Below are 27,725 nucleotides of genomic sequence, written 5' to 3' on the forward strand. Positions count from 1 at the left end.
ACCCAGCAGTCCCTGGAAAGCAATCCTGTAGCTAAAGACTTTCAGTGCAAATTGCTGCCGTCTCTAATTCCGGTTTATTAGGTGAAGCTTCTAAATCAGCCGAAAGATATTCCATGGGTTTCCAAGTTGGAATATTATAACAAAGTAGAAAATGTCTGTATTTGAAAAATGTTTCATTGCTCAGGTTCAACTTTTCCTTTCACTCTCTTTCTTCTCTTCCTCCTTCCTCCTCTCCTGTTCCTCACCTCTGGTCATTTCCTTTCTTGGACTTTTCAAGTCCTCTGAGGCTACAAATGGGAGAAAAGGGGCTTTAAACTCGTTTCAAGATTTTAAAAAACAAAAATATCCCTAATGCTCCATTAAAAACAACCACCCCAAACTAGCTTCATGTTCTCTTGGTAAAACCAAGATATCCTTGTTTTAAGAGACAGTGTCAGAAGGCAGTTCTGCAGATTCAGGAGCAAACTCTCCCAGGGCCTAAGAAAGATAATGAACGTTCCGCGTTGGCTAAGCTTACAAAACCATGGAGAGCCAATGGTAAAGCTCTCAAATCCACTCTAGAGGAGGTGCTCTCCCAAATAACAGCAACACAGAGCCCTCCAACTCTACAGCGCTCTGACTTTCCAAAATGCTTTCCATGTCAGATGACTCATTTTCAGCCTCATATCATCCCTGTGAATCGGAGAGGCAGGAAATGACCTCATTGTACAGATGAAGAACTGAGGCCCAGTGAGGGCTAGTAGTTGCCCAGAGTCACCCAGTAGGCCACTGAAGGAATAACTCAGTATGAGAATGTAGTCTTTCTGTGCCCGTTTTACAGATGAGGCCCATAGAAGTCAAGTGACTTGTCTGGAGAAACAGCTTGGCCTAGTGGGAAGAGCCTGGGCCTGGGAGCTAATCCTGGCTTCATCTCTTGTCTGCTCTGTGACTGAACTTTTCTGTACCTCGGCTCCCATATCTACAAAATGGAGATTCAGCACCTGTTCTCCCTCCTGCTTAGACTGTGAGCCCCATATGGAACCCGATTATCTTGTCTCTGCCTCAGCTTTTAGTACAGTACTTGGCACAGAGTAAATGCTTAACAAATACCACAGTCATTATTACCATTGTCAGAGTCACCTGCAGGCAAGTAGCAGAGCCAATATTCAAACCCAAGTCTCCTGCCTCCCACGCCTGGGCTCCTTCCACTAGGCCATACTACTGTGGGGAGAGGGGATGGACCGTATACCCAAGTGCTTAGTGGGGTTGCAAAAACACACATTGCCAGAGCAATACTCACCTACATCCGCTCCCTCCTATCCCCACACTCTTCATCCCCCCAGCCTCCTCCCACATCACACTCACACAGAGAAGTATTCATTGAAGCCAAGGCAGCATCCGCCTCGTGGAATAGAATGGGAGTCAGAGCAGCCCGTTAGAAACTCCTCCTCCTCCTACTCCTCCTGTCACTGCCTGCTTTCCAGAGTTCAGGCCTCGCAGAGGGGATAAACTCCAGGCCGGTGGTGTTGATGGTAGAAACTGAAGGGACTGTTTTTTCTGTTCATTTGCTTCTGGGCTGTGCCACTGTCATGACCAGAGTGACGGTCCAAGTTCTGGCCACCGGCCACTGGGGCACATCTAGAGAGGTGGCTGCTCTGTTCCACATTTGTCTGCATGCGTGATTCCACAGCCTCCTGTGATTTGATTTTGCATTCAGCTATCAACTCCCTAAGAATTAATTGTGCATTTTCCCTCCCATGTTAGATGGCCTCCTGCATAATAAACTTGATGGCAAATTGATCCCGCTCAATTTCCTGCTCTCTAATACCAGGGTTCTTCAGCACCCCACCCCCCATTCCCTCCCCACTCCCCCTTCAGAGCAGGTGATGTCTGGGAGTGGTCCACTTATTAAAGTGTTCCCGGAAATCACCCCGGCTTAAAAGTGTGCTGGACTTGAAAATGTAAATGAAAAAAAATGAAAGCATGATGTGCCCAGTGGAAGAAAATGGGGCCAAAGTAAGGGGCAGGCAGGAAATGAGACCCGTTTTGATAAAGTAAATGAACATCTGCCTCTCCTCTGTCCCAAAGCTCCATCAGGTTCTGGTTCAACTCCAACCGGGAGAGAAGGATCAGGACTTCTGCTCAGCGCCTATTCAAGTCTCCATCAGCGTTCAGCTTTGGAGGCTTCCTGGGTGTCATGAGTTTCTGGCAGCTCTAGGTAAGAGAAAGATTGCCTCTTTGAGCACTTATATTTCCCCACATCTGCTTTCTTTCTTTCCTGGCTCCTGTAAGGGAAAGTATTGGCTAAATATCACCACCTTAAGTGCCAGCAAGAAACTGTGGATGCTAAAGAAAGCATGAGGTTTGGACATGAAATATAACTTCCTAATTCCATGTTTGCTCCATTTGTGGCAGTCACTGGCCAGAGAAATCAAGTTAAAACAGTGTAGCTAAATGGAAAGAGTATGGGCCTGGGAGTCAGAGGTCCTGGGTTCTAATCCCAGCTCTGCCACTTGTCTGCTTTGTGACCTTGAACAAATTACTTCACTTCTCTGTGCCTCGGTTCCCTCATCTGCAAAATGGGGATTCAATACTTGTTCTCCCTCCTACTTAGACTATGTGCCCCATAATCTTGTATCTACTCCAGTGCGTAGTTCAGGGCTTAGCACGTAGTAATCACTTCACAAATACCACAATCATCATTATTATTATTACCGTACTTGCTCTGTATTCCTAACTATTTCAAAATCCAGAGAGATGATGAATTAAGATATATATTAGGGAGGTAATAAAAGCTGCTGAATTGTTACATATACAAAGTCCAAGCAGTTTACCATTCAGGTGGACAGGTACTACTTCTCAGTTTCTCCCAGTAGACTGTAAGTTCCCTGAGGGCAGGGAACATGTTTCTTTCTCATTCATTTTGGTGCTTATTTAGTGCTTACTTACTAGGAGCTAAGCCTTGGGAAAGATACGAGATCATCAGCTAGGACACAGTCCCTATCCCACATGGTTCACAATCTACACATACCTTGATTTTTCCTTCCTGTATAACACTTTTATTCCCAAGTGCTTTCACATTTCTTATTTAGCAGTTGTCCTCACAAGACCCTTGTATATTGTACATTTGATGGAACGGAGGAGGTCCAGAGAGGTTAAGGGACTTGCCTTTGTTCACACAGCAGGCCAGTGGCAGAGGTGGGTCTAAAACCCAGGTCCTCTGACTCCCAGACTTGTGCTCGTTCTACTACACCATGAGCCTTGCTGCTGCTATTGTACCCCCGACCCAAGCACATGGAACAGCACTTTGCACATAGGCGGGGCTCGATAAATAGCGATGTTAGAGTGATTCTCAGAATGTTTAGATTGTAAGCTTCTTGAGAAAAGGAATCATTTCTTTGACTTCTTTGAGACCCTATATGATACATAGTTCTCTACTCTGCACACAGTAGGAGCTCAAAGAACCCTCTCATCTGACTGTCATACCTGGTTTACCACAGTTCACCTAAGAGTCGTAGTTCAACTGTGACTTCTTGAAAGGCATTTCCAGATCTTTCCAACAGCAAGAAGAACAACATTTCCCAGACCCCTGTGCATAAATGGAAGATGATCTAGCATAGTGCAAGCTCTTTCTTCCACAAGAGACCTCTCTCTCCGTTAACTCTGGAGTGCCAGAATAGCTCTTGCCAAACTTGACAGTCACCAAGCAGTCTGTCAGTCTTGGATTATGTCATAGAATTGGGGAGAAAATATTCAGGAAGGATAAAAACTGTGGGAGAGGGAAAAAAGGAGAGGCGGAAGGTGGTGAGAGACAAAGTGAAATTTGATGTTTTCCCAATGCTCTGGGACCACTGACCAACTGCCATAAATAAAACTAAACTGACAGCCGATAAAACAGACTCAGCTTATTTTATCACAGTGAAATAAATGTATAATTTACCTCTGTGGAGTTAATGATCAATCAGTATTTAATTGAGTATTACTCTGTGAGGAGACTGGCCTGAGCACTTGGGAGAATCCAGTAGAGTCAGTAGACCCAGTTCCTGCCCTCAAAGATTTTATCGATCCACTTAACATTAACCATCTATGTTTTAGTAGGGGAGCATTGAGCAACTCTAATTATTCATTCAATCGTATTTATTGAGTGCTTACTGTGTAGAGAGCACTGTATTAAGCGCTTGGAAAGTACAATCAGCAATAGAGACAGTCCCTGCCCACACCGGGCGTACAGTTTAGAAGAAGAATAATGGTGGCATTTGTTCAGCGCTTACTATGTGCCAAGCACTGTTCTAAGTGTTGGGCTACATACAAGGTAATCAGGTTGTCCCATGGTGGGTTCACAGTCTTAATCCCCACTTTACAGATGAGGTAACTGAAGAGAAGTTAAGTGACTTATCCAAAGCCACCCAGCTGATAAGTGGCGGAGCTGGGATTAGAACTCACATCCACTGACTCCCAAGCTCATGCTCTTTCCAGTAATCCATGCTTATTAGGTGCCCAAAGATATTTCCACTCTTTGGGTTTCTAAACTGACTTCTAAGTCTAGTAGAGGTTTGTTTATGTATTGGCACATAGTAACCACTTAACAAATACTACAATTACGATTACATGTGCAGCCCAGCAGCTGGAATCAATCATATTTCTTGAGCACTTACCATGTGCAGAGCACTGTACTAAGCACTTGGGAGAGTACAGTACAACAAGAAACAGACCCATTCCCTGCCCGCAATGAACTTACAGTCTAGAGAGAGAGACAGACATTAATATAAATAAATAAATTACTGATAAGTACAAAGCTGGAATGTGTCATGGCAATCAAGTTCCTTACCCACCCCCTCCTCATTCATCCCAGGATGTTCTGGTTAACAGATTTCCAGGCATAAAGCCAATCAGCTAAATACCTGGTTCACTAACGATGTGGGACAGTTGAAGCACCCCTGCTCCACTCCCCCTTGAACCTCAAGATTGGTATTTAAACAGTCCCTGATTACAGATCCCCATTAATCAAATGAAATGCTAGACTCATTAAGTAAATCTCTCAAATATCTCTAATAATGCTGGTCTCTGAAATAAGCATATTTATTCAGTGCCTATTGAATGCCACTCATTAAGTCTTAGAAGGTAACACAAAAGCAAGACTCACAGACCTTGTCTTACCAATTCTTACAGTCAAATGTACAGTCATGCATTCATTCAGTAGTATTTACTGAGCACTTACTATGTGCAGAGCACTACACTAAGCGCTTGGAATGTACAATTTGGAAACAGAGAAATCCCTGCCCATTGACGGGCTTACAGTCAGTTGGAAAGATTCTACTACTAAGTATAGACTGCTATTTAGACTCATCAAGAACTTGCAGTGGTTGCCCATATATCTCTGCATCAATAGAAACTGCTTACCTCCGGCTTTAAGATACTCAATCCCCTTGTCCCCTCCTACCTTACTTCGCTGCTTTCCTACTACAGTCCAGCCTGCATACTTCTTTCCTCTAATGTCAACCTATTCACTGTTCCTCGATCTCGTCTATATCACCACCAACTTCTCACCCACAGCCTGCTTTGTGACCTGGATTGCCTTCCCTCTTCGTATCCGACAATTACTCTCCCCTCTTTCAAAACCTTACTGAAAGCACACCTCTTCCAAGGGCCTTCTCTGACTAGGCCCTGATTTCCTCTACTCCCTTCTTTATCATCCCTACCCTTGGATTTTGCTCCCTTTATTCACCCCTCACTCATCCCCACAGCACTTAGGTACATATCCAAAATTCCATTCATTTATATTATTGTCTGCCTCCCTATCTAGCCTGTAAGCTCACTGTGGGCAGGGAACATGTCTACCAACCATTATTATATTGTACTCTTCCAAGTAGCTAGTACTATGTGCTGCACACAGTAAGTGTTCAATAAATATGACTGATTGTTTGAATGTGAGCCCCATGTGGGGCAGGGACTATGTCTGACCTGATTAACTTATATCTGCTCCAGTGCTTAGAACAGTGCTTGACTCACAGTAAGTGCTTAAGAAGTGCCATTGGAAAAAAAAAGAAAGATATACCAAGTTTTCTTCCTAACTAAAATGGTGATTTCTCCTTAGTGGGAATTAGTTCTTTCATCCTTGCATACCTGGTTACACTGTAGGCTCTAGATAAAATTTCCCCTACTGAAAAAGTATTATTTTTCCCTTCTTGGGCTATGCCCTTCAGTAGGCTGAAGGTGCAGGTCTGATTCCCACATAAATGACAACACCACCAGGCCAGTTATCACAGGTGTTAGCAAAGGAGCAATTAGACAGTCCACAGCTTCACTGCCCACGTATCTGAGAGTTTCTCATAGGAGTTTCTCTTCACAACCCTTCCGATTACTCTGTACTCATCGAGGTTTAGAACTGCTTTGGCTACTTCAGGCAGAGAGACGCTGTGGTCTAGTGGAAGGAGCACAGGACTGTGAGCCAGGAGACCCAGGTTTGAGTCCCAACTCTGATGTTCAAGTGCTGTGTGACCTTGGAAATGTCACTTATATTTCTCTGGACCTCAGTTTCCTCATTTGTAAAATGGAGATTCAATGCCTTTTTTCCTTTCCTCTTAGACTGGGTGCCCCCAGGTAGGACAGGGACGGTGTCTGATCTCACTGTAATGAAATCTACCCCAGTGCTAAGATCAGTGTATGGCACCTAATAAATGCCATTGTTAATATTATTGTTGTTGTTACTGAGACATTTAGAGATCTACAGGATTTCCCAACCATAGGAGACTGCCCCCTTACTCAGACTGAGTCTAAGAGAAACAGAGAAACAAAGCTCAATTATTGGATGAATTGACTTCCTTCAAAATATCCAGCCAAGTAATTTAAACTAAAGCAACTGGTTTTGCTTGGGTTATCTCAGTAATTGTCCAGTTCTCCTCTTCTTTTCAGCCAGAGAGATTCAGCTTGTGTAGCGGTGGTGAAAAAAAGGCCAGTATGGTCTCCTCAGGGCCCAGTTTTCCAGATTTCATGGACTGTTTATTCTCTAGTTCAGAATGGAAAACATCCCCATAGCAACTAGAGCTCTGGGTAGTTCCTACCTGGGGCCAAATCCTAGGGGGACCCACAGTCTTTTGCTTCATTAGTAGAATCTTTTAGAGAGTGTTTCAAGAAACCCTTTTCTCCATTTAATTACCCTCTGAAGCCAGAAGAACACCACCAGCTGACAACAACCAGCACAGAAGAACTGGGATATTTAGCAGCAATCAGTGCTTGACCTTAGTACAGTGTATTATTAGACCAGAGAGAGGTGTTTCATAGGAGGGTTCTGCCCATTATAATCTGTGCGTCTAATAGGAATAATAATTGTGGCATTTGTTAGGTTGTGTTTTTCTAAAGGTATTTTATTAATCACTTAGTATGTGCCAGGCACTATTCTAAGCACTGGGATAGATACAAAATAAACAAGTCAGAGGCAGTCCCTGTCCCACATGGGGCTTACAGTCTGAGAAGGAGAACAGATATTTTACCCCCATTTTACACGTGTGGTACCTGAAGCACAGAAAAGCTAAGTGACTTGCCCAAGACCACACAGTAGATAAATCACAGAACCAGGATTAGAACCCGGGTCCTCTGGCTCTGTTCTATTCTGACTCTGGTTTTTTCATCCTAACCTGGCACAGTGCTCACCCACCCAGTGCTGGTGCTCTGTAAATTATTCAAGAGGCTGGGGTATTTTCTGTAGTCATTTTAATTATGGTATTTGTTAAACGCTCAGTAGGTGCTCAGTAAATATGAATAACTATGAAAGGCTGAGATTCTTGGCTCATTTGATAAATGGGGATCTGTATTCAACACTTTCCATATGCCAATCTTGAGGTGCATGGGGGTTTAGAGCAGGGGGCTTCATTGGCCTGCAGTTAGTGAGCCAAACATCTAGAGATGAATTGAGTGCATTCTTTGGAACAAGCAATGTTTTAAGCGCTGGGGGAGATACAGGTTAACCCCATCAGACACAGTCTCTGTCCCACAGGAGGCTTACAGTCTAATTAGGAGGGAGACCAGGTATTGGATCCCCTTCTTACAGATGAGGAAACTGAGGCACAAAGAAGTTAAGTAACTTGCCCAAGGTCACAGAGCAGACAAACAAACCCAAGTCCTCTAACTCTCAAGCTCTGTGCTTTCCAGTAGACCATGCTGCTTATTTTCTTGCTTTTCCTTGGAAAATCACAGGACTTTGTCAAGAACCTTTTGGACTTTGAGAATTTGCTGGAAACCATGCAGCATGCCAGGTTCTAAGTTTTACTTTCAAAATTCTACACTCGAAATTTGAAATTCATACCTGGCAATGCAATCCTTGGCAAATATATGTCTCTAAGTACAGTGGTTCTTCAACATCCTCTTCCTTTACTTCCTGCTCCTTACCTAGTCATATATATTGGCTGGACTGTCTCAGAATAGTCTGTTTATGTTTATGAGATTTGTTTTTACATGTTCAGGATGTCATTATTGTTCTTAAATGAGTCATAATGCTGAGGTAAAGCTCTGAAGCAGTCTGTCTGCTTAGGGATTCCCTCTGTCCCTTGTCTCGTTACTGTAGAATAGTGTTATGCTCGGGCACTGACTGGAGACAAGAGATCTGGAAGTTTCTTCGATACCTCTGGGGGTAGTTTTTGTGTTTAGCTCAGCTGCTAAGATGATCCCTCTTCTTGTCTAGCCATTGAACCGAAATACAAATATTGAGCCCCATCCTCTCCTCAGCTTTTGTTGGCAGAGGGAAACTTGAAATCACGGCTTCCAATGGCTGTGGATTTCAAGGGGAAATGAAGCCAGAGAGGAGACAGAATATCCAGAGATAAGTACAGTGCCTGCTATATAGTAAGCGCTTAACAAATACCATAATTATTATTATCCCTACTAACTAGGCTCAAGAACCTGCTCTTAGGCCCTGTGCCTATGGTGGACCTGAGAACCCATTTGGGAGTACGATTGAGTGGGTAAACAGTGGGGCCTCATCTAGAGGATTCTGGGTATGCACCCCCTTGGGGCACTCACCCAGAGACAGTAGCTTCTATCTACCCCATCACTTAGTACAGTGCCCAGCACATCATAAGCGCTTTAAAATACCATTAAAAAAAAGAAAAAACCTAGAATCCTCAAGCCCTGATCAGTCCCAGACCCCAAACACAGCCCCCATTTCCCTGGCCCCTTCCAAACCTGGAAGGTCCTTGCTGCCCAAAGCAGCCCGGCCGAACTAGAGGCTAGGAGACTGGGCTTTTGGGAGCTTAGCAGGAGTGAAGAGCACTGCCCTGCTCCATGGAAGCAAGCATGAGCCAGATATGGTCCAGTCTCAAGAAGGGGAATTGGGGAGGGGTCCCACAACCCAGCTTGTCCCCTCCCCTACTCCAGGGTCCAGTTGGGGGGCGGGGGGACTGTGCATTTGTGCATTTCTGAAGAAAATTTGCCTCCTCATCATTTACTCTTTGGCATTCGTTCCTATATTTTGGCATGCTTAGTCTTTGGATTTATTGGTACCCTCACAGTGCCCTGTCTAGGGCACCCCCCTAGCTGGCTTGACCTAATGCAGACTGATGAAACTGGAAACCAAACCTTTTCAGCATGTCTCCTTGCAAGGCACAGAACTGTTTCACCAGCAAAAATCAATGTTGGCTTTGCTTTTCCCTATAGGTTTTGATCTCTGTGAAGTTGGCCAAGAAGAGGTCATTCTGAAAACTGGGAAACAAGCTAATAGAAGGACCATGCACTTTGCTCTTCAGTCTCTGCTGTCTCTCTTTGGTAAGATCGTCCCCTGGTTTACCAGTGCCATGATGTGCCATGATCCTCAGTCAGTGTCATGGCTTCTACCTAAAGCAGATCCTGGTGAGATGAGCGGGTTCTTAAAAAATACATTCTACTTCCTCCAATCCTCCCAATTTCAGATGAAACAGCTGAATTCTCTTCTCCGAGGGAATAAAGGTTCTAATTTCCTGGATTCTAATCCCAAATCCATCACTTGTCTGCTAAGTGACCATGGGCCTCAGTTACCTAATGTGTAAAATGGAGATTAAGATTGTGAGCCCCAGGTGGGACATGGATTATGTCCAACCTGATTAGTTTGTATCTACCCCAGCACTTAGTATAGTGCCTGGCAAATAGTAAGCGCTTAACAAATACCATAAAAAAAAATGAATCCTGGAAGCATTATTCTTAGCTTGCTGATCCAAGCAGGTCTTCCTCTGTACTTGTAAAGATTTTGATATAAAGAGGCAGTGTGGCCCATTGGCAAGACTCCAAATCTGAGACTCAGAAGAGCCCAGTTCTAGTCCCGGCTCTGCCACTGCCTGCTGGTGGACCATGGGCAAGTCACTTAACTCTCTGGGCCTCAGTTTCCTCATCTGTAAAATGGGGATTAAGTACGTGTTCTCCATTCTCCTTTAGACTGTGAACCTCATGTAAGGCCAGGACTGTATCCAATCTGATTTATCTTTTATCTACTCTGTCTTCTAGTACAGAGAAAGGGCTTAATATCTTAACTATCATGCTGTCCTGCATTAGTCTTCCGTGTCATGTTAGTGATGGAGCCACAAAATATTTCCTCTCTTAAGAGTGGAGTTTCTTAATAGAGAAGCCTTGTGGATAGAGCACAGGCCTGGGAGTCAGAAGGTCATGGGTTCTAATGCCGCCTCTGCCTCCTGTCTGCTGGGAAACGTTGGGCAAGTCATGTCACTTCTTTGGACCTTGCTTCCCTTGTCTGTAAATGGGGATTAAGACTGTGAGCCCCATGTGGGACATAGACTGGATTCAACCTGATTAGCTTGTATCTACCCCAGTGCTTAGTACAGTGCTTGGCCCATAATAAACGCTTAACAAATACCATGAAAAGAATGTTTCCAGCGCCTTCTTGCCAAGTGGCCTAGATCCAAGAGGGCAGGAAGGGAGGAAAGTGGCAGATTCCTGAACTGAATAGGCCAACAGCATTTCCAGGCCCCAGCTGGCCCTTAGGGCTTTGTCGTAAAGCCATTTAGCTATTCATATATTTTCTCTATGTATGTTTTTTTCTTAGATGAACACCCACAGCCATCTAAATTTACCACCTTCTTTATGCAGTGTAATTGGCCAACAGCCTCACTCTTGGTCTAGTGATGATGAAGAGATTTGTTAAGTGCTTACTCTGTGTCAAGCACTATTCTAAGCGCTGGGGTAGATACGAGCTAATCAGGTTGGACACAGTCCCTGTCCCACATGGGACTTACATTCTTAATCCCCATTTTACAGATGAGGCCCTGAGAAGTGAAGTGACTTGCCCCAGGTCACACAGCAGACAAGTGATGGAGCTGGGATTAGAACCCAGATCCTTCTGATTCCCAGACCCATGCTTTATCCACTAAGCCACACTGCTTCTCTGCTTCACCGATTCATCGATCAATCGGACATAACTGATTTCTGTTTTCATTTAGATTCTACAGAACTTCCCAAGCGGCTGAGCCTGGACAGTTCTTCGTCCCTGGAGTCCCTGGCATCTGCACAGTCCATTTCCAACCCAGCACCCCTGGGATTTCAACACCCCCCATTCTCCCCGACCTGCCCGGACAGCACGGCGTCTGACGCCATCTCCGTCTACAGCCTGAGTTCTATCGCTTCCTCCATGAGCTTTGCTTCCAAGCCAGAAAGTCTGGCCGACGGGGTGGGGCTCAGAGGACGTCAGGACTACGAGAGACCCAAGAATGCCTTCCCCCAGAGACCTTCGCTTCCACCGAGCCAGTTCTCGCCACAGACCAGCGCCGCCGCCCACAAAGAGGAAGAAGAATACCAAGGGTTCTCCATCATCAGCAACGAGCCCTTGGCCACTTACCAAGAAAAGTTGAAAGGGAGATTTTCCCCCGATCACAAACAGCCCCCAGTTGGGGCCGGGAGGGGGATTAAAGTGTCTGTCAGCTCCAAGGGGAGCGTGAGTACCCCCAATTCTCCAGCCAAAATGACACTCATCCCCAGTCCAAACTCCCCTTTTCAGAAAGTAGGGAAGCTGGCGAGTTCTGACACCGGGGAGTCCGACCAATCCAGCACGGAGACGGACAGTACGGTCAAATCGCAGGAGGAAAACAACCCGAAGCTCGATCCCCAGGAGTTGGCCCAGAAGATCCTGGAGGAGACCCAGAGTCACCTAATTGCCGTGGAGCGCCTCCAGAGGAGTGGCAGCCAGACGAGCAAAGGGAACCCCGAAGACCCCAGCGCCTCAGGGCCCAACGGGGCCCCGGGGTTCCGTTCATCCGAAACGAGCGCCTTCAGCAGACCGGCTGCCTCTGGCCAGAAGGGCCAGGCGTCCCCGGTCTCCGTCAAACCGAAGCCCCCGACTCGGAGCTCGTCTCTGCAGAAGGTCAGCTCGGGCTACAACAGCCCGGCCGCTTCCGAGACGTCTGGCAGGGAAGGCCCGGGCCCGCACAGCGACCAACCATCGCCGAGCTGCGACTCGCCCGGCTCGCCAGGCGATCAGCCTCCCTTCAAGTTGAAGTATCCCAGTTCCCCATACAGCGCTCATATCTCCAAGTCGCCAAGGAACCTGTCGCCCAGCTCGGGGCACCAGTCGCCAGCAGGAAGCGCACCGTCCCCCGCCCTGTCCTACTCCTCGGCCGGGTCGGCTCGGTCCAGCCCGGCCGATGCCCCAGATCTAGACAAGTTAAAGATGGCAGCCATCGACGAGAAGGTGCAGGCCATCCACAACCTGAAGATGTTTTGGCAGAGTGCCCCCCAACACCCCTCAGGCCCCATGAAAATATTCCGCGGGGCCCCGGGTGCCGTTGCCTCCAAAAGAGACGTCCTCAGTCTGCTCAATTTATCCCCTCGGCACAGCAAGAAGGAGGAAGGGGCAGACAGACTCGAACTCAAGGAGCTGTCCTTGCAGGAGCGTCCCGCCCCCCAGCCGAGAGACCCCCCGAACGGACACAGGCGCGCCGAGACCACCGGCCAGACAACGTCTGCCTCCCCGGCCTCCGGTGCTTCTCCTGGAGCTGGCCGGCCGCTGAGACTGCCTTCTGGAAACGGCTACAAGTTCCTGTCACCAGGAAGGTTCTTCCCTTCCTCCAAGTGTTAAAGTCTCTTTGCCTGCCGGTCCGGTGAAACCGTAATGCTAAACGGGGGGTGGGGGAGGGTCTCGGTCTCGCTCCCGCACACTTGCCTCTTTTCCGGGACGAAACCTTACGGCATTCCCTGCCGAGCCACGATCAAAGGCCAGGTTCAACCGTGGCCCGGAATGGCAGTAGGTTGGCCTAAGCCAACGGGGCATTCGAGCCCTGACGGACAGATGTGTCATTGGTTCATTTTTAAGTGGACTTCGGGCCCGATTCACCGAGAACCAGGATGTTTGTGGTGGTCCCAGCCCAGGAGGTCTTTAATGAGTCTTTCCATCTCCTTTCACCAAATATTAATATTATTGACTCACGAACTCCCTGATTCTCATCCCCGGGTGGGAGACTAGCGTGGGGTTTTTATACGCAAATTGTTTGTGGATGTGGGGGGCTGGGAGAAGAGAGGGGAAACTTTCACCTATTTTGCTAGGAGGTATATATGCAGTACCTTTTGTACACAGAATAACAAATACAGTTTTCTAAGTTTTCAGGTGCCGGTCAAAGTGGTACATAGGAAACCTTTCTTAGATGAATCCTACGTGAAATTGTGACGTTAGCCAAAAATAGAATTTTGGTCAGAAAATGCCAATGATTTCTAATTCAATGATGGCAGTTTTGGTCTCATGCAATTGTAACATCAATAACAATGCAATAATTCAGGTTGAAACAGTGCTTCCATGCTGAACTCTCTTCAGTGATTACTATCTCTAAAATGTCCCTTTTGGCCCCACTCTCAGACAAACTTGAATTTCCTTAAAAAAAAAAGTTTGAGCAAAATGCATCCCCCCTCATTTTGGAGCTATGCAAATGTGATTTTTAAAATGCAAGTTCTCTGCTTTTAAACTATTCTTGACTTGTTTTGTTCTTGGATAACTCTAAATGGCTTGGTTGTATTATTAATAATAATATTTAACATTTATAGAGCACTTTTCTTTTGAAAAGAAAAACATTTTTTCAAAATATCAAACTTTGAATATTCATACATGAATAGCCACTTAGCCAAGTTTGGGGAACGAATCAGTTAAGTTGTAAGCAAAAAAAAAATGTTCTAGGATTTATTGGATATAATCGGGACAAAACGTTCAAGGGCTTCACCTCTTTCCTAGCAGCTTAATGCTTCCGTCCCTGTCCATAATTCCAAGTCTGTCCGGCCCCTTTCTAGCTGAGGAGATTCTAGAAGATTCCACTCCACCCACGGACAAGCTCACCCAATCCTAGTAGTCTTTACTGAACGATTACCAAGTGCCGAGCACTGTACTGAGTGCTTAGGAGAGTACAATAGTGACAGCAGCTACAAACCGGCTCTCAAGGACCTTACCACCTGGCTGCGGGAGGCAGACACTGAAATAATCTTACCCAGGTTATCGTACCTGCGATCTACAAAACCAGATGTCTTCCAACTTTACTAAACTATGGAGCTCGAGGCTCCTCTCTCCCCTCCGCATTGTTTGTCCACACAGAGCTGTGAGGTCATTGGAGATTAAAAAAGGAGTAGGGCTGTGAATGTTGAAGGCTGCTTGGGCATTTTGTTGGGAAAGCTTTCTTCAAATCACAAAATAAGCCTTTGAAACCCAAAGGGGGAAATGGCGTGGACATTGGGGTTTTGGTTTTGTTCAGACACATATGCTCAGTAAGAAGTTTAGGGGACCACTTTCCAGCTTTGGCCATGGTCCTGCCTCAGTCCTCGCAACGACGAGGCCCTAAATTCCATGTGAACTTTGCAGCTCTCTACGTTTCGATCTGCAGCACCACAAGTACCCATCAGAAAAGAGGGGGATAGGGTGGTTTCTGTGGCTGAGAAGACTCATCTTGGTCATCAGTTCCTAGAGAAGGTCAGAAGGTTAGGGACAACAGAGACCCTGTTACATTTCCACTTGATTAAAGGAAATTAAATCGACCAAGTCACAGTTTGTACCGTGATTGGATGGAAAATTGAAATGAACCAATGGCAGGAATTTCCCAAGTAAAAATTCAAACAGCATTTTTTGTGTTTTCATTGCACACTTTTGAACAACCTAATCAGAGTTCAATCTTAATTATGAGGGCTGGAGAGTGTGCTGATTGGCTTCGAACACTGAGGTAGGACACCCGGGCACTGTTTTGGCTTCTAGCACTAAATCACTTTATGACCTTGAACAAGCCACTTAACCTCTCTGTGCCTCATTTTATCCATCTCAGTGATGGATTTACCTGATTCATGTTTGATGAGCGGGAAAATCTGCCAGAGAACGGTGCCAGAAAAAGTGCCAGATAATAATAATCATTTTAAATTCTCCTCCTGACCATTGTTTGTATCATTTTTCGCATCTACCACGAGAATATCCCTCTCAGTAAATGAAAACATTTAAAATGCTGGTTCCAATCAGCACTGGAAAACCTCACCACAAGGAGAAGTTTAAATATGTATGCATGTAAGGTTATATATATATACACACATATATATATATGTGTCTCGCAGATGGAGGTGGATATACTTTTTCAGCTCCATCAGAGATACATGAGATTGATGGGCAGGTCTTTTAATCAATCAATCAGTGGTATTTGTTGAACACTTACTGTGTGCGATGCACTGTACTAAGCGCTTGGGAGAGTACAGCAATCACATAGAGTAAGTAATTAAAAAGAAAGCACCATTGAGAAGTGTTGTTGCCTAGTGGTTAAAGCATGGGCCTCAGAGTCACAGGATCTGGGTTCTAATTCTGGCTCCACCATTTGTCTTCTGTATGACCGAGGGCAAGTCACCTCACTTCTCTATGCCTCAGTTCTGTTATGTGTTAAATAGGGATTGAGCCTGTGAGCCCCATAAGGAATGTGAACTGTGTCCAATCAGATTAGCTTGTATCTACCCCAGCATTTAGTAGAGTACCTGGCACGGTGCAAGTGCTTAACAAATACCTTTAAAAAATGGACAAAATAAGAGCTGTATTTCCTGCTTCAGCGAGAGATGAGGCCACACAGAAAAGCAGAAATAAACTGGTGAGGAAGGATTATTGATTTCCTTTGAGTTTTCCGTACAAGCACTTGACCCCAGATATCCTCAACAGAGCATCAGAATAAAGGTTAGTAGATCCCCCCATGGCCAGGTAAGAATCTGCCCTCAGGTACAAGACTGCCCCACCTGTTTCCAATGGAAACAATGCTCTGGGATTCATTGTATGGCTGTCAGCATTCAGCCATAGGCATTTCAACAAGAGTGTGGAACCAGATCTGTTTCCAGGCTGGTCGATCTGTGTGGGTTCTTTTATGCACAGAAACTAAAACTGGCCATCTGAATTCTGCTCTGTGGACAACTTCAACTAGAAATACAATTAGAGACAATTTCCAAATTATTCTGTAAAATCAGGGATCCATATGCCTTTTCTAGGTTTTACTCTTAGGTATTTCACCCCAGGGACATTGTCCGAATAGGGATGGCTAATAGAACTGATCAGATTTGATTAGGCACTAAATAAAATGCAATTCAGATCGTGTCAAATATGGACATTTTTCAAAGGAATGAGGAAGATGATGGAGTCCTTCGAGAATGATGATGATGTTTATCCTTTCTGCATTCTGTGTTTCTATAGTTGTATGAGGTGGAGCCATGGATGGTGGAGTTTTCACTGGCCTTCAGAGAGAGCTTGAAACTCAGTAAACATCCTTGAGCATTGGGGTGACTAAATCCAACATGGTCCATGGACCTTGCTCTTTGAGTGGGCCAGCTGAACCTTCATTAAGAGTGAATCCCAGATTTGGTGGAAAATATATACAAGAAAAAATGAGCTTTCTTCCCTCTTGTGCCTCATGTGTTCTGTCTGGTTCCTTGCCATTTGGCCTAATCAGTAACATTTATTGGCCCCACCCATCATTTCATCCTGGAAACTGAAACTTGTACTTGTGCAGACAGCACATTACATCCATTTGATTCAACAAGCAATAAACACCATTCTAGTCCGACACACACATCATGTTCATTCACCACAGCCAGGTAATAGAATGTATTTTCATCCCGTTTACTCGGAATATTTTTTTTAGATTACAACCACAGCAAAGTATTCTATGATTGTGAGCTTGAATTAAATTAAGGGTCCAAACAGCATCTTGGAGTCTTAAATGTCATCCTGATTTTGTGGTTTCATTAACTGGTGACATGGTAGAGTTTCTGAAGATGCCACAGGTCTCCCCGAATTACCTGATTTAAAGGAGCCATCGCAAGTAGCGCTACACTCTGCAAAGCGCTTGGTTTGAGGGATTGTATGCCCGGCTCCTGTCCCTTAGAGGTCATTGTAAGTAGGATTACCTGTATGATATGTCTCCCTACCTAACAGGCCCGCATGAAGCCTGCAGGTTTCTTTGGAGAATAATAGCATTGGTCTGTTGAATTCAGACTGGGCAAATCACCCCTCAGTCACCTGGGGAGTGTGTAGTAAGTAGGTGAAAAGTGGAAGTTTGAATCCTCTCCATTCATTTCATTTTGCGGTTTTGTCCAAACAGACTGTACCTGTAGTTTTGCAGAGATCCTTCCCACAGCTTAACTCAAGGATGATTGCTCAACTACAACACTTCTCTAGAAGCGTTTCCCATTGTATGCACCCCCTCCCCTCGTATGCAGTTTAGCCAGGTTTGGCCTACACGGACTCTTTTGTAAATTACACTCTGTGTTTCCAGGCAGCATCCAACTTTTTATATTATGAAATTTACCATGTAAAAAGATTTCATATTTTTATTGAATTTGCTAAGGCATTTTGCCTTGTTTCTTTGTGATTTCAGTGTCTATTAAAGCATGAGTTCTCTCTGTTTTCCGTGTCCTGTTCGAAATCATCTTTCTTACACACTGCTTGATCTACAGATGGACGGAGACCCCCAAATTGCTGCTATACAAGTGTTCACTGGAGTTCAGATACAACCTAGGGAAGCAGTGTGGCCTAGTGGCAAAAGCACAGGTGTAGGAGTCAGAGGATCTGGGTTCTAATTCCTGCTTCACTCCTCGCCTTCTGTGTGAACTTGGGCAGGTCACTTCACTTCTCTATGGCTTGGTTTCCTCAACTGTAAAATGGGAATTCGGTACCCATTCTCTCTCCTACTTGGACTGTGAGCCCTGTGTGGGAAAGGGACTGTGTCCGACCTGATTAATGTGTCCCCACCAACAAAGCCCCATTGAAGGCCCATCTCCTCCAAGAGACTTTCCCCGACGAAGCCCTCATTTCCTCTTCTCCCACTTCCTTCTCAGTTGCCCTTGCATTTGGGTTTGCAGCCTTTATTCACCCCACCCTCAACCCTACAGGACTTAGATACATATCCCGATGTCTGTCTTCTCGTCTAGACAGCAAGCACCTTGTGGTCCGAAAATGTGTCCATCAACTGTGTTATATTGTACTTTCTCAAGCGCTTAGTACAGTGCTCCGATCATGGTAAGTGCTTAATCAATACAATTGATTGATTGATTCTGCCTTTGGAAAATAACCGTTTACTGGCACCAACATGCTGACTATTCACACATTCCTGAATCTTTGTTTCTCCAGGTTGGGTCAACTGACATGGGGCCAAATGCCTAATTTGTTAATGTGATTATCTAATACCATGTTTCTCAAAATAGCAAAAAGAGCCAGCCCTCCAAATTCTTGCTGAAGTAAAATGGAAATTAACCAAATCGGCAAGGAACAAATATGACTTAGTAGGTAAATTATGTTTCCATAGCATCTTGGGAGACTTGTCTCTATTTTGATTTGATGATGTTTCCTATCTTAGTTCCTATGAGAAGCAGCATGGCATATTGGATAGAGCCCAGCCTGGGAGTCAGAAGGTTATGTGTTCTAATCCTGGCTCTGCCACTTCTCTGTGACCTTGGGCAAGTCGTTTCACTTATTTGTGCCTCAGTTACCTGATCTGTAAAATGGGGATTGAGACTGTAAGCTCCATGTGGGGACAGGGACTGTGTCCGACCTGATTTGCTTATATCCACCCCAGTGCCTAGTACAGTGTCTGGCATATAGTAAGTGCTAAACAAATACCATAATAATAATGCTGGTATTTGTTAAGTCCTTACTATGTGCAGGACACTGTTCCAAACGCTGAGGTAGATACAGGGTAATCAAGTTGTCCCATGTGAGGCTCACAGTTAATTCCCATTTTACAGATGAGGGAACTGAGGCCCAGATAAGAGACTTGCCCACAGTCACACAGCTGACAAGTGGCGGAGCCAGGACTCGAACCCATGACCTCTGACTCCCAAGCCCAGGCTCTTTCCACTGAGCCACGCTGTTTCCATTATTATTATTATTGAGAGTCAAACCTTGTGATGAAGCGATTGCAAAGACAGAAGGTAATAATGGAAAAGTCTCTAAAAAAGATCAGAGAAAGGAAATGACATTATAGAGAAGCAGTGTGGCCTAGTAGATAGGCCACAGGAAGTGCTCCGTAAATACCATTGATTGATTTGAGAAGTGTGGTTGTAGTTAAAGGGAAAAGTCTCCCTTATCTGCTCTAATAGTTGAGACCCTTTCCCATTGTGGTGGATTTCCCCTCTTTGCCCCCTCCCCCTCAAGGAATTGAAGAGGAGATGAGAAGTTTCTGGCTTCTTATTTTGACACTACTCGCAGTTTTAATTGTTCATTTTAATACTTCACGACTGACATGGAAATCTCCTGTAGGCTAGTCTCTGAAATTAATCAAGCCTTAGTAATCTGCACCTTCTCTGCCTTGCTCTGCTTAGAGAAGCAGCGTGGCTCAGTGGAAAGAGCCCGGGCTTTGGAGTCAGAGGTCATGAGTTGGAATCCCAGCTCTGCCACTTGTCAGCTGTGTGACCGTGGGCGAGTCACTTCACTTCTCTGTGCCTCAGTTCCCTCATCTGTAAAATGGGGATGAAGACTGTGAGCCCCACGTGGGGCAACCTGATTCCCCTATGTCTACCTCAGCGCTTAGAACAGTGCTCTGCACATAGTAAGCGCTTAGCAAATACCAACATTATTGCTCAGTCCTATGCTGAGAAGTGGAATGAGATGAGTGGGATTGGGGGAAGGATTTATTGGTTCATGGATTAGCACTGCTAAAAATCAGTGGTCTCATATGCTTATGTGAAAGGTTCCTTCTTCGCCTCCTCCGCCGCCGCGGGCCCGGCAGGAAAGCGCCATCTCCACTGCAAAGGGCCGGGCCCCGCCCCAGGGGACTCGCAGGGAGAACAGGTACGACCCAAAACGGACCGGAAGAGAGGGAAGGAGGGAGGGATGGCCGCCCTCCCCTCCCCTCTTGAGGCGGCTTCCCTGAGGGAATGGCGGGAGCGCGGGGCTCCGGGGGAAGGGGCCGCGCTCGGTCATGGGTTCTAATCCCGCCTCCGCCACTTGGCAGCTGGGCGACCATGGGCAAGTCAATGGTATCTGTTCAGCGCTTACCGTGGGCCAGGCACTGTACTAGAATAATGATGGTATTTGTTCAGCACTCACTATGTGTCAGGCAGTGTACTAATAATAATGATGGTATTTGTTAAGCGCTTACTATGTGCCAGGCACTGCACTATAATGATGATGGTATTTGTTAAGCGCTTACCATGTGCTAGGCACTGCACTAATAACTATGATGGTATTTGTTAAGCGCTTACCATGTGCCAGGCACTGCACTAATAACTATGATGGTATTTGTTAAGCGCTTACCATGTGCCAGGCACTGCACTGATAACTATGATGGCATTTGTTAAGCACTTCCCTTGTGCCAGGCACTGTACTAGAATAATGATGGTATTTATTAAGCGCCTACTATATGCCAGGCACTGTCTTATAATAATGATGGTATTTTTTAAGCACCTCCTTTGTGCCAGGCACTATACTATAATAATGATGATATTTCTTAAGCCCTTATTGTGTTCCATACAGTGCCCTATAATAATGATGGTATTTCTTAAGCTCTTACTATGTTCCAAGCAGTGCCCTAGAATAATGATGGTATTTCTTAACCGCTTACTATGTTCCAAGCAGTGCCCTAGAATAATGATGATATTTCTTAACCGCTTACTATGTTCCAAGCAGTGCCCTAGAATAATGATGGTATTTCTTAAACGCTTATCGTGTGTCAGGCACTGTACTAATAATAATGATGGTATTTGTTAAGTGCTTACTATGTGCCAGGCACTGTACTAAGCGCTGGGGGGGGTGGCTGCAAGTTCATTGTGTGACCTTGGGCAAGTTGCACCACGTCTCTGGGCCTCAGTTCCCTCACCTGGAAAATGGGGATGAAGACTGGGAGCCCCACGGGGGACACCCCGATGACCCCCAGCGCTTAATGATGATGATGATGATGGTATTTGTTAAGCGCTTACTATGTGCAAAGCACTGTTCTAAACGCTGGGGGGCGGGGATGCACGGTGATCAGATTGTCCCACGTTGGGCTCGCAGTTTGAATCCCCATTTTCCAGATGAGGTCACTGAGGCCCAGAGAAGTGAAGTGATTTGCCCAAAGTCACCCAGCTGACAAGTGACAGAGCTGGGATTAGAACCTATGACCTCTGACTCCCAAGCTTGGGCTCTTTACATGGAGCCACTGCTTAAGAAATGCCATCGTCATCATTATGTTAAGTGACTGTGGGCAAGTTACTTCACTTCTCTGTGCCTCAGTTACCTCATCTGAAAATGGGAATTAACTGTGAGCCTAAAATGGGACAACCTGATGAGCCTGTATCTACCCCAACGCTTAGAACAGTGCTCTGCACATAGGAAGCACTTAACAAATACCAACATCATTATTATTATTATCATTGTTATTGTGAATGAATGAATGAAAGAATGGATTTTGTCTGTCTGTCTCCCCCGATTAGACTGTGAGCCCGTCATTGGGCAGGGATGGTCTCTATCTGTTGCCCAATTGTCCATTCCAAGCGCTTAGTACAGTGCTCTGCACAGAGTAAGCGCTCAGTAAATACTATTGAATGAATGAATGAATGCATTCCAAGCGCTTAGCCCAGTGCTCTGCACATAGTAAGCGCTCAATAAATACTGTTGAATGAATGAATACATTCCAAGCGCTTAGTCCAGTGCTGTGCACCTAGTAAGCGCTCAATAAATACTGTTGAATGAATGAATACATTCCAAGAACTTAGTCCAGTGCTCTGCACATAGTAAGCGCTCAATAAATACTGTTGAATGAATGAATACATTCCAATCGCTTAGTCCAGTGCTCTGCACATAGTAAGCGCTCAATAAATACTGTTGAATGATTGAATACATTCGAAGCGCCTAGTACAGTGCTCTGCACATAGTAAGCACTCAGGGTGGCTCAGTGGAAAGAGCACAGGCTTAGGAGTCAGAAGTCATGGGTTCTAATCCTGGCTCCACCACCTGCCAGCTGTGTGACTTTGGGCAAGTCACTTAACTTCTGGGTGCCTCAGTTACTTCAGCTGTAAAATGGGGATTAAGACTGTGAGCCTCACTTGGGACAAACTGATGACCCTGTATCTACCCCTGAGCTTAGAACAGTGCTTGGCACATAGTAAGCGCTTTACAAATACCAACATTATTATTATTATTATTATTATCAAGCAATATGGAACATTACAGAGAGTGGGTTTGGCAAGAGGTTTTTTTTGTTTGTTTTCATAAGGGGTACATGGTTTGTCCTGAATATATCTGAATCCGAATTGAAGCATTCGTTCAGTAGATTGTAATGAGCACTTGGTTCTGAGCGCTGTACTAAGCGCTTAACAAATGTTGTTGTTGACAAATCCCTGCCCTTAAGGAGCTTAGGCTATCATCGAGGATCAGGTTTAAAGATCCTGCTGTTTTTCGACCCTCCTTCCATGCAGTGGGGATATCTCTGGGTAACTTCTTTTGGATGAATTTTGCGCTAGACATCAAGGCAACATTTAATTATATCAACCAATCGTTTTTATTGAGTGCTTACTGTGGTCAGAGCACGGTAGTGTTTGAGAGAGAGCATTGCCTGCCTGCAATAAGCAATCTCAGTTTTTGGATCCTGCCCAGCCAACACTTTGCTCCTCTAATGCCAACTTACTCTCTCTACCTCAGTCGCATCTATCTTCCCACTGACCCCTTGCCTATGTCCTCCTACTATCCTGGAATTCCCTCCCCCTCCATGTAAGATGGACAAAAGCTCTTCCCACCTTCAAAGCCTTATGAAAATCACATCTCTTTCAGAAGACCTTCCCCAATTAATCCCTCTTTTCCCCTACTCCCTTTCCCATCTGTGTGGCCTGTGCACTTGTATCTGTTTCCTTTTGAATCTCCATTTTACAGGTAACTGAGACCCAGAGAAGTGAAGTGACTAGCCCACCATCTCGTAGCACGTAGCAGGTGGGAGCAAGGATTAGAACCCTGGTCCTCAGACTCCCTGACCCATGCTCTCTCCATTAGGCCAAGCTGCTTCCACTGAACATGTATGTTTTAAACATGAAAAGCTCTTAGGTTTGGAACATTTTTCCACCATTTTCTATATTAATGCAGGCAAACACCAACCTGAAAGAGGTAACTTGTTTCTAAGGGGCTATAGAGGATGAGGGAGGGTGGGGAGTAGAGGTGGAGAGTGAAGAGGCCTCAGATCTATAGGATGTGATAACTGAAAACTAAAACACCTGTGGTATCAGGACAATCTTTTTTTACGGCTGGGAAGGAAGGGTGGGGGGAAAGACAGGGGCGGGGGAGAGAGAGAGATAGTGCACAGAAAGAGTCACAATCAGTGGTTTATGGAACTGGTTCAGCAGTCAGTTGGATTTATTGAGCATTTATTGTGAGCAGAACACGGCACTAAGTGCTTGGTAGAGTACAACACCCAGCTGAATGTTGTAATATATTCAGTAGCATTTGCTGAGCACCTATCTGTTAGGAGAACTTTCTAGAGGCATGGGAGAAAACCACAGATTTGGTGGACACGATATTTAAAAGAAAGAGGAGACATCACAATGACTCTCGGCTAGTGAATCATTGATGCACTCCCTTTATCAATTGAAATTTCTCTTCCAAGAAGCCTTCCCTGACTAACTTTACATTTGCCCCAACCTATTTGCTGTTTCTTCTTTCAACAGTGCCCTTGGGTCTATATCCCTTAAGCACTTTTTATTCTTCTATGGGAAGCAGTGTGGTCTAGAGGAAAGAGCCCAGGCCTGAGAGTCAGAGGACCTAGATTCTATATCCTGCCTCCACTTTTGGGCAAGTCACTTCAATTCTCTGGGCCTCAGTTGCCTCATCTGTAAAATGAGAATTAAGACAGTGAGCCTCATGTGGGACACAGACTGTGTCCAACCTGACTAACTTTCTCTACCCCAGTACTTAGTACCGTGCCTGGTACATAGTAAGTGTTTAACAAATTCCACAAACAAGGACTTGGGTTCTAATCCCAGCTCTGCCACTTGTCTGCTGTGTGACCTTGAACAAGTCACTTCACTTCTCTATGCCTCAATTACCTTATCTGTAAAATGGGAATTAAGACTGTAAGCCCCATGTAGGACATGGATTATGTCCAACCTATCTTATAACTACACCACATACAGTGCCTGGCATGTACTAAGTGCTTAACAAATATCATTTAAAAAAAAAATTATGGCAGGCAACTGACCCAGATCATGGAATTTTGGAGAGCAGACAAGGAAGAACTCAGGGGCAGGTGATGGGCGTGTCTGGATTAATGCCTTAGCTTTCAGGCATGCAGGTATGTTTTCTTTTGTCACCTGCAGGGCCCTCCCTTTCACCAGGGCAGCTTGGTTACAGTTGGAAGGGTCTTTTGAAGGGTGAGTTGGCTTGTAGGCACCTGTAGTGAGTAGGGAAGGGGTTATTATGGGGAGGAATCAATCAATCGGTGGTAGTTATTGAGTACATACAGAAGATTAGGGAAAACATAGAATGCTGTATTTATTGAGTACCCTACTGAGTGTGCCACACTGTGCTAAGCATTTGGGAAGATCCTCATGTGAGAGAAAGTCAGGGTCCCTGGTCCTCCAGAGACTCACAGTCTGAGAATAAGGAGGGGAGGGGGTTGGTGACAGAGAAAAGAGGAAAAAGCAGCAAAGAGAAGCAGCATGGCCTACTGGATAGAGCCCGGGCCTGCGAGGCAGAAGGACCTGGATTCCGGTCCCAGTTCTGCCACTTGTCTGTGTGACCTTGGGCAAGTCACTCCACTTCTCTGGACCTCAATTACCTCATTTGTAAATTGGAGATTATGACTCAGAGCCCCATGTGGGACATGGACTGTGTCCAACCTGATGATCTTGTGTCTACCCCAGTGCTTAGAACAGCACCTGGCACATAGCAATCACTTAACAAATACAGCAGGATAACAAAAATAGGAGAATGCAAAATCAACATAGGAGGTAGATCTCAGAGTATGAAGAGTAAGTGGAAAAGGGGACTAGTAAGAGCTTCAGGGTTCTGCTGTCCAGGTCATCAGTGGCTGGTCACAAACAAGGCCTCTAAAATTCCTAAAATCCATAGTGGCTGTCCACTACTAATGCTGCTGCTGATGATGATTATGGTACTTGTTAAGCGCTCACTATGTGCCAAGCACTCTCTAGTGGCCCACGGGAGCAGAGCATTTTGGGAATGAGAGACCTGGGTGACGTGGTGGCAGGGTGGCAGAGGTTCCCAGGGCTTGTCAGTGGTTGGCACATAGAAAACACTTGATAAATGCCATAATTATCATTACTACACAGCACTTAGCCCCTGGGCTTGGCATATAAGCACTTAATAATTGCTACCATCATTAGTATTACATCAGTGTTGAGCAGAATGCTTAGCCCATAGTCAGCACATAGTTAATACCATAATTATTATTATTACCTCGGGGCCTAATGCAGTGCTTGGCACATAGTAAGACTTGATGAATGCCCTAATTATCAGTATTACCCTGCCACATAGCCCTGTGCTTGGCACATAAATAAGCACTTAATGATTGCTATGGTCATTATTATTACCCCAGGGCTGGGCTGAGCTGAGCAGAGTGCTTAGCCCACAGTCAGCACATAATAAAAGTCATAATAATTATTATTACCCTGGTACTTAGCCCCCGGACTTGGCATATAAATAAGCACTTAATAATTGCTACCGTCATTATTACCTCAGGGCTGAGCAGAGCACTTAGCCCAAAGTCAGTACATGATAAACATCATAATCAGTATTATTACCTCAGGGCTTAGTGCAGTGCTTGGAACATAGTAAGCAATTAATATCGTAATTGAAAGTGAGGGGATAATGGAAGAGACCTGTTGAGTTTAGAACTCTCAGCAGCACTGCTATGGGCTGTGGAGCTCATTGTGTAAACTCCTTGTGGGAGGGAATCTGTCTGATGATTGTTATATTGTCCTCTCCCAAGTGCTTAGTACAGTGCTCTGCGCACAGTAGGCGCTGTTATGTAAGCTCATTGTGGGCAGGGAATGTGTCTGTTGATTGTTATATTGTCCTCTCCCAAGCTCTTGGTACAGTGCTCTGCACACAGTAAGCGCTCAGTAAATACAATTGAGTGAATAAATTAATCAATTATGGGCCTCCTCATTAGTTTGGCTGGAGAAGAGACTCCTGAAGGGAAATGGCTGGCAGAAGAGGAGGGGAAGATGAGAATGGATCTGTGAAGGAGAGGAGGAAGGAAGGTGTGTGACTAGGCCACATCCTGTCAATCAGTGGATTCAGGAAGTGGACCAGTGTGGGCCACCTCAAGATGGCTACAGAGAAACCCTCACGCTGCTTGGCGACTGAGGGGGTAGCCACAGTCAATCGAAAACAAAACTGAGATTCGCCAGGGAGAGTTAGGTAGAAGTGTTTAGGTTTTTTACCAGAACTGTCCAGATGACTGCTGCAGTTTTCCCCTTCGTTTTTATTTCATTCATTCAATAACAATAATACAAAGAGCGTGCCTTCAGCACTTACTCCAGGCCAAGAAAAGTGCCCAAGTGCTCGAGCTGACACAAGACAATTTATTCATTCATTCAATCATATTTATTGAGGGCTTACTGTGTGCAAAACACTGTACTAAGCACTTGGGATAGTATAGTAAGTGCTTAAATACCATAATAATACTAATACAATGTAACAATTAGATCAGACCCAATTCCTCTCCCATATGGGCCTCACAGTCCAAGGGGGATGGAAAACAGGTTTTTAATCCACATTTAACAGGTGAGGAAACTGAGACATTGAGAAGGAGGGTGTTCTAAAGGATAGAGCTTGAGCCTGAGAGTCAGAAAGACCTGGGTTCTAACCATGGCTCTGCCAATTTGTCTGCTGTGTGACAGTGGGCAAGTCACTTAATTTCTCTGGACATCAGGCACCTCATTTTAAAATGGGGATTAAGACTGTGAACCCTACATGATATAATGACTATGACCAACCAAATGATCTTTTATCTTCCCCAGCATGTAGTGCAGTGCCTAGCACATATTAAGCAATTAACAAATACCATAAAAAAGGTCTATTGACTTGTCCAAGCATATACAGCAGACAAAGGCCATATGGAAACCCATGTCTCTTGACTCTCAGAACTATGCTCTTCCAATTGAACATTTGTTTGTGCCCATTATATCTTGACTCTCACTCTTAATTATGGTATATTTACCAATTTTTCTGTTTCCTGCTCTAATGGGGCTAACGATCTAATCATATTACTTACTTCTTGAGAATGTTCACCAAGGGCTCAGGACAGGGTTCTGATGATACCAGTTCCAATGAAGCCAGGTTTGTGGGGTGTCCAGGTCTGACTGTC

The 27,725-nt window shown here is 45.2% G+C and overlaps 1 protein-coding gene and 1 long non-coding RNA gene across 4 annotated transcripts in view; one reads left to right on the top strand and one right to left on the bottom strand.

Moving 5' to 3' along the window:
- TTC28 (tetratricopeptide repeat domain 28) overlaps positions 1-13,978 on the top strand; it is a 441,985-nt gene extending 428,007 nt beyond the window's left edge. For all 3 annotated transcript variants that reach the window (XM_029049080.1, XM_029049081.1, XM_029049084.2), the window contains 3 exons: positions 2,068-2,197; positions 9,628-9,735; positions 11,397-13,978. In XM_029049080.1, the coding sequence (XP_028904913.1) occupies positions 2,068-2,197; positions 9,628-9,735; positions 11,397-13,027 (1,869 nt within the window). In that variant the 3' untranslated portion in view covers positions 13,028-13,978. The remainder of the gene's footprint in view (positions 1-2,067; positions 2,198-9,627; positions 9,736-11,396) is intronic.
- LOC120639078 lies at positions 56-27,725 on the bottom strand. Its single transcript, XR_005661258.1, has 2 exons — positions 27,633-27,725; positions 56-287 (listed from the first exon to the last, which is right to left on the bottom strand). It is a non-coding gene; the product is annotated as an uncharacterized LOC120639078 (long non-coding RNA).

This window comes from Ornithorhynchus anatinus, chromosome 21, assembly GCF_004115215.2.
Source record: "Ornithorhynchus anatinus isolate Pmale09 chromosome 21, mOrnAna1.pri.v4, whole genome shotgun sequence".
Lineage (NCBI taxonomy): Eukaryota > Metazoa > Chordata > Mammalia > Monotremata > Ornithorhynchidae > Ornithorhynchus > Ornithorhynchus anatinus.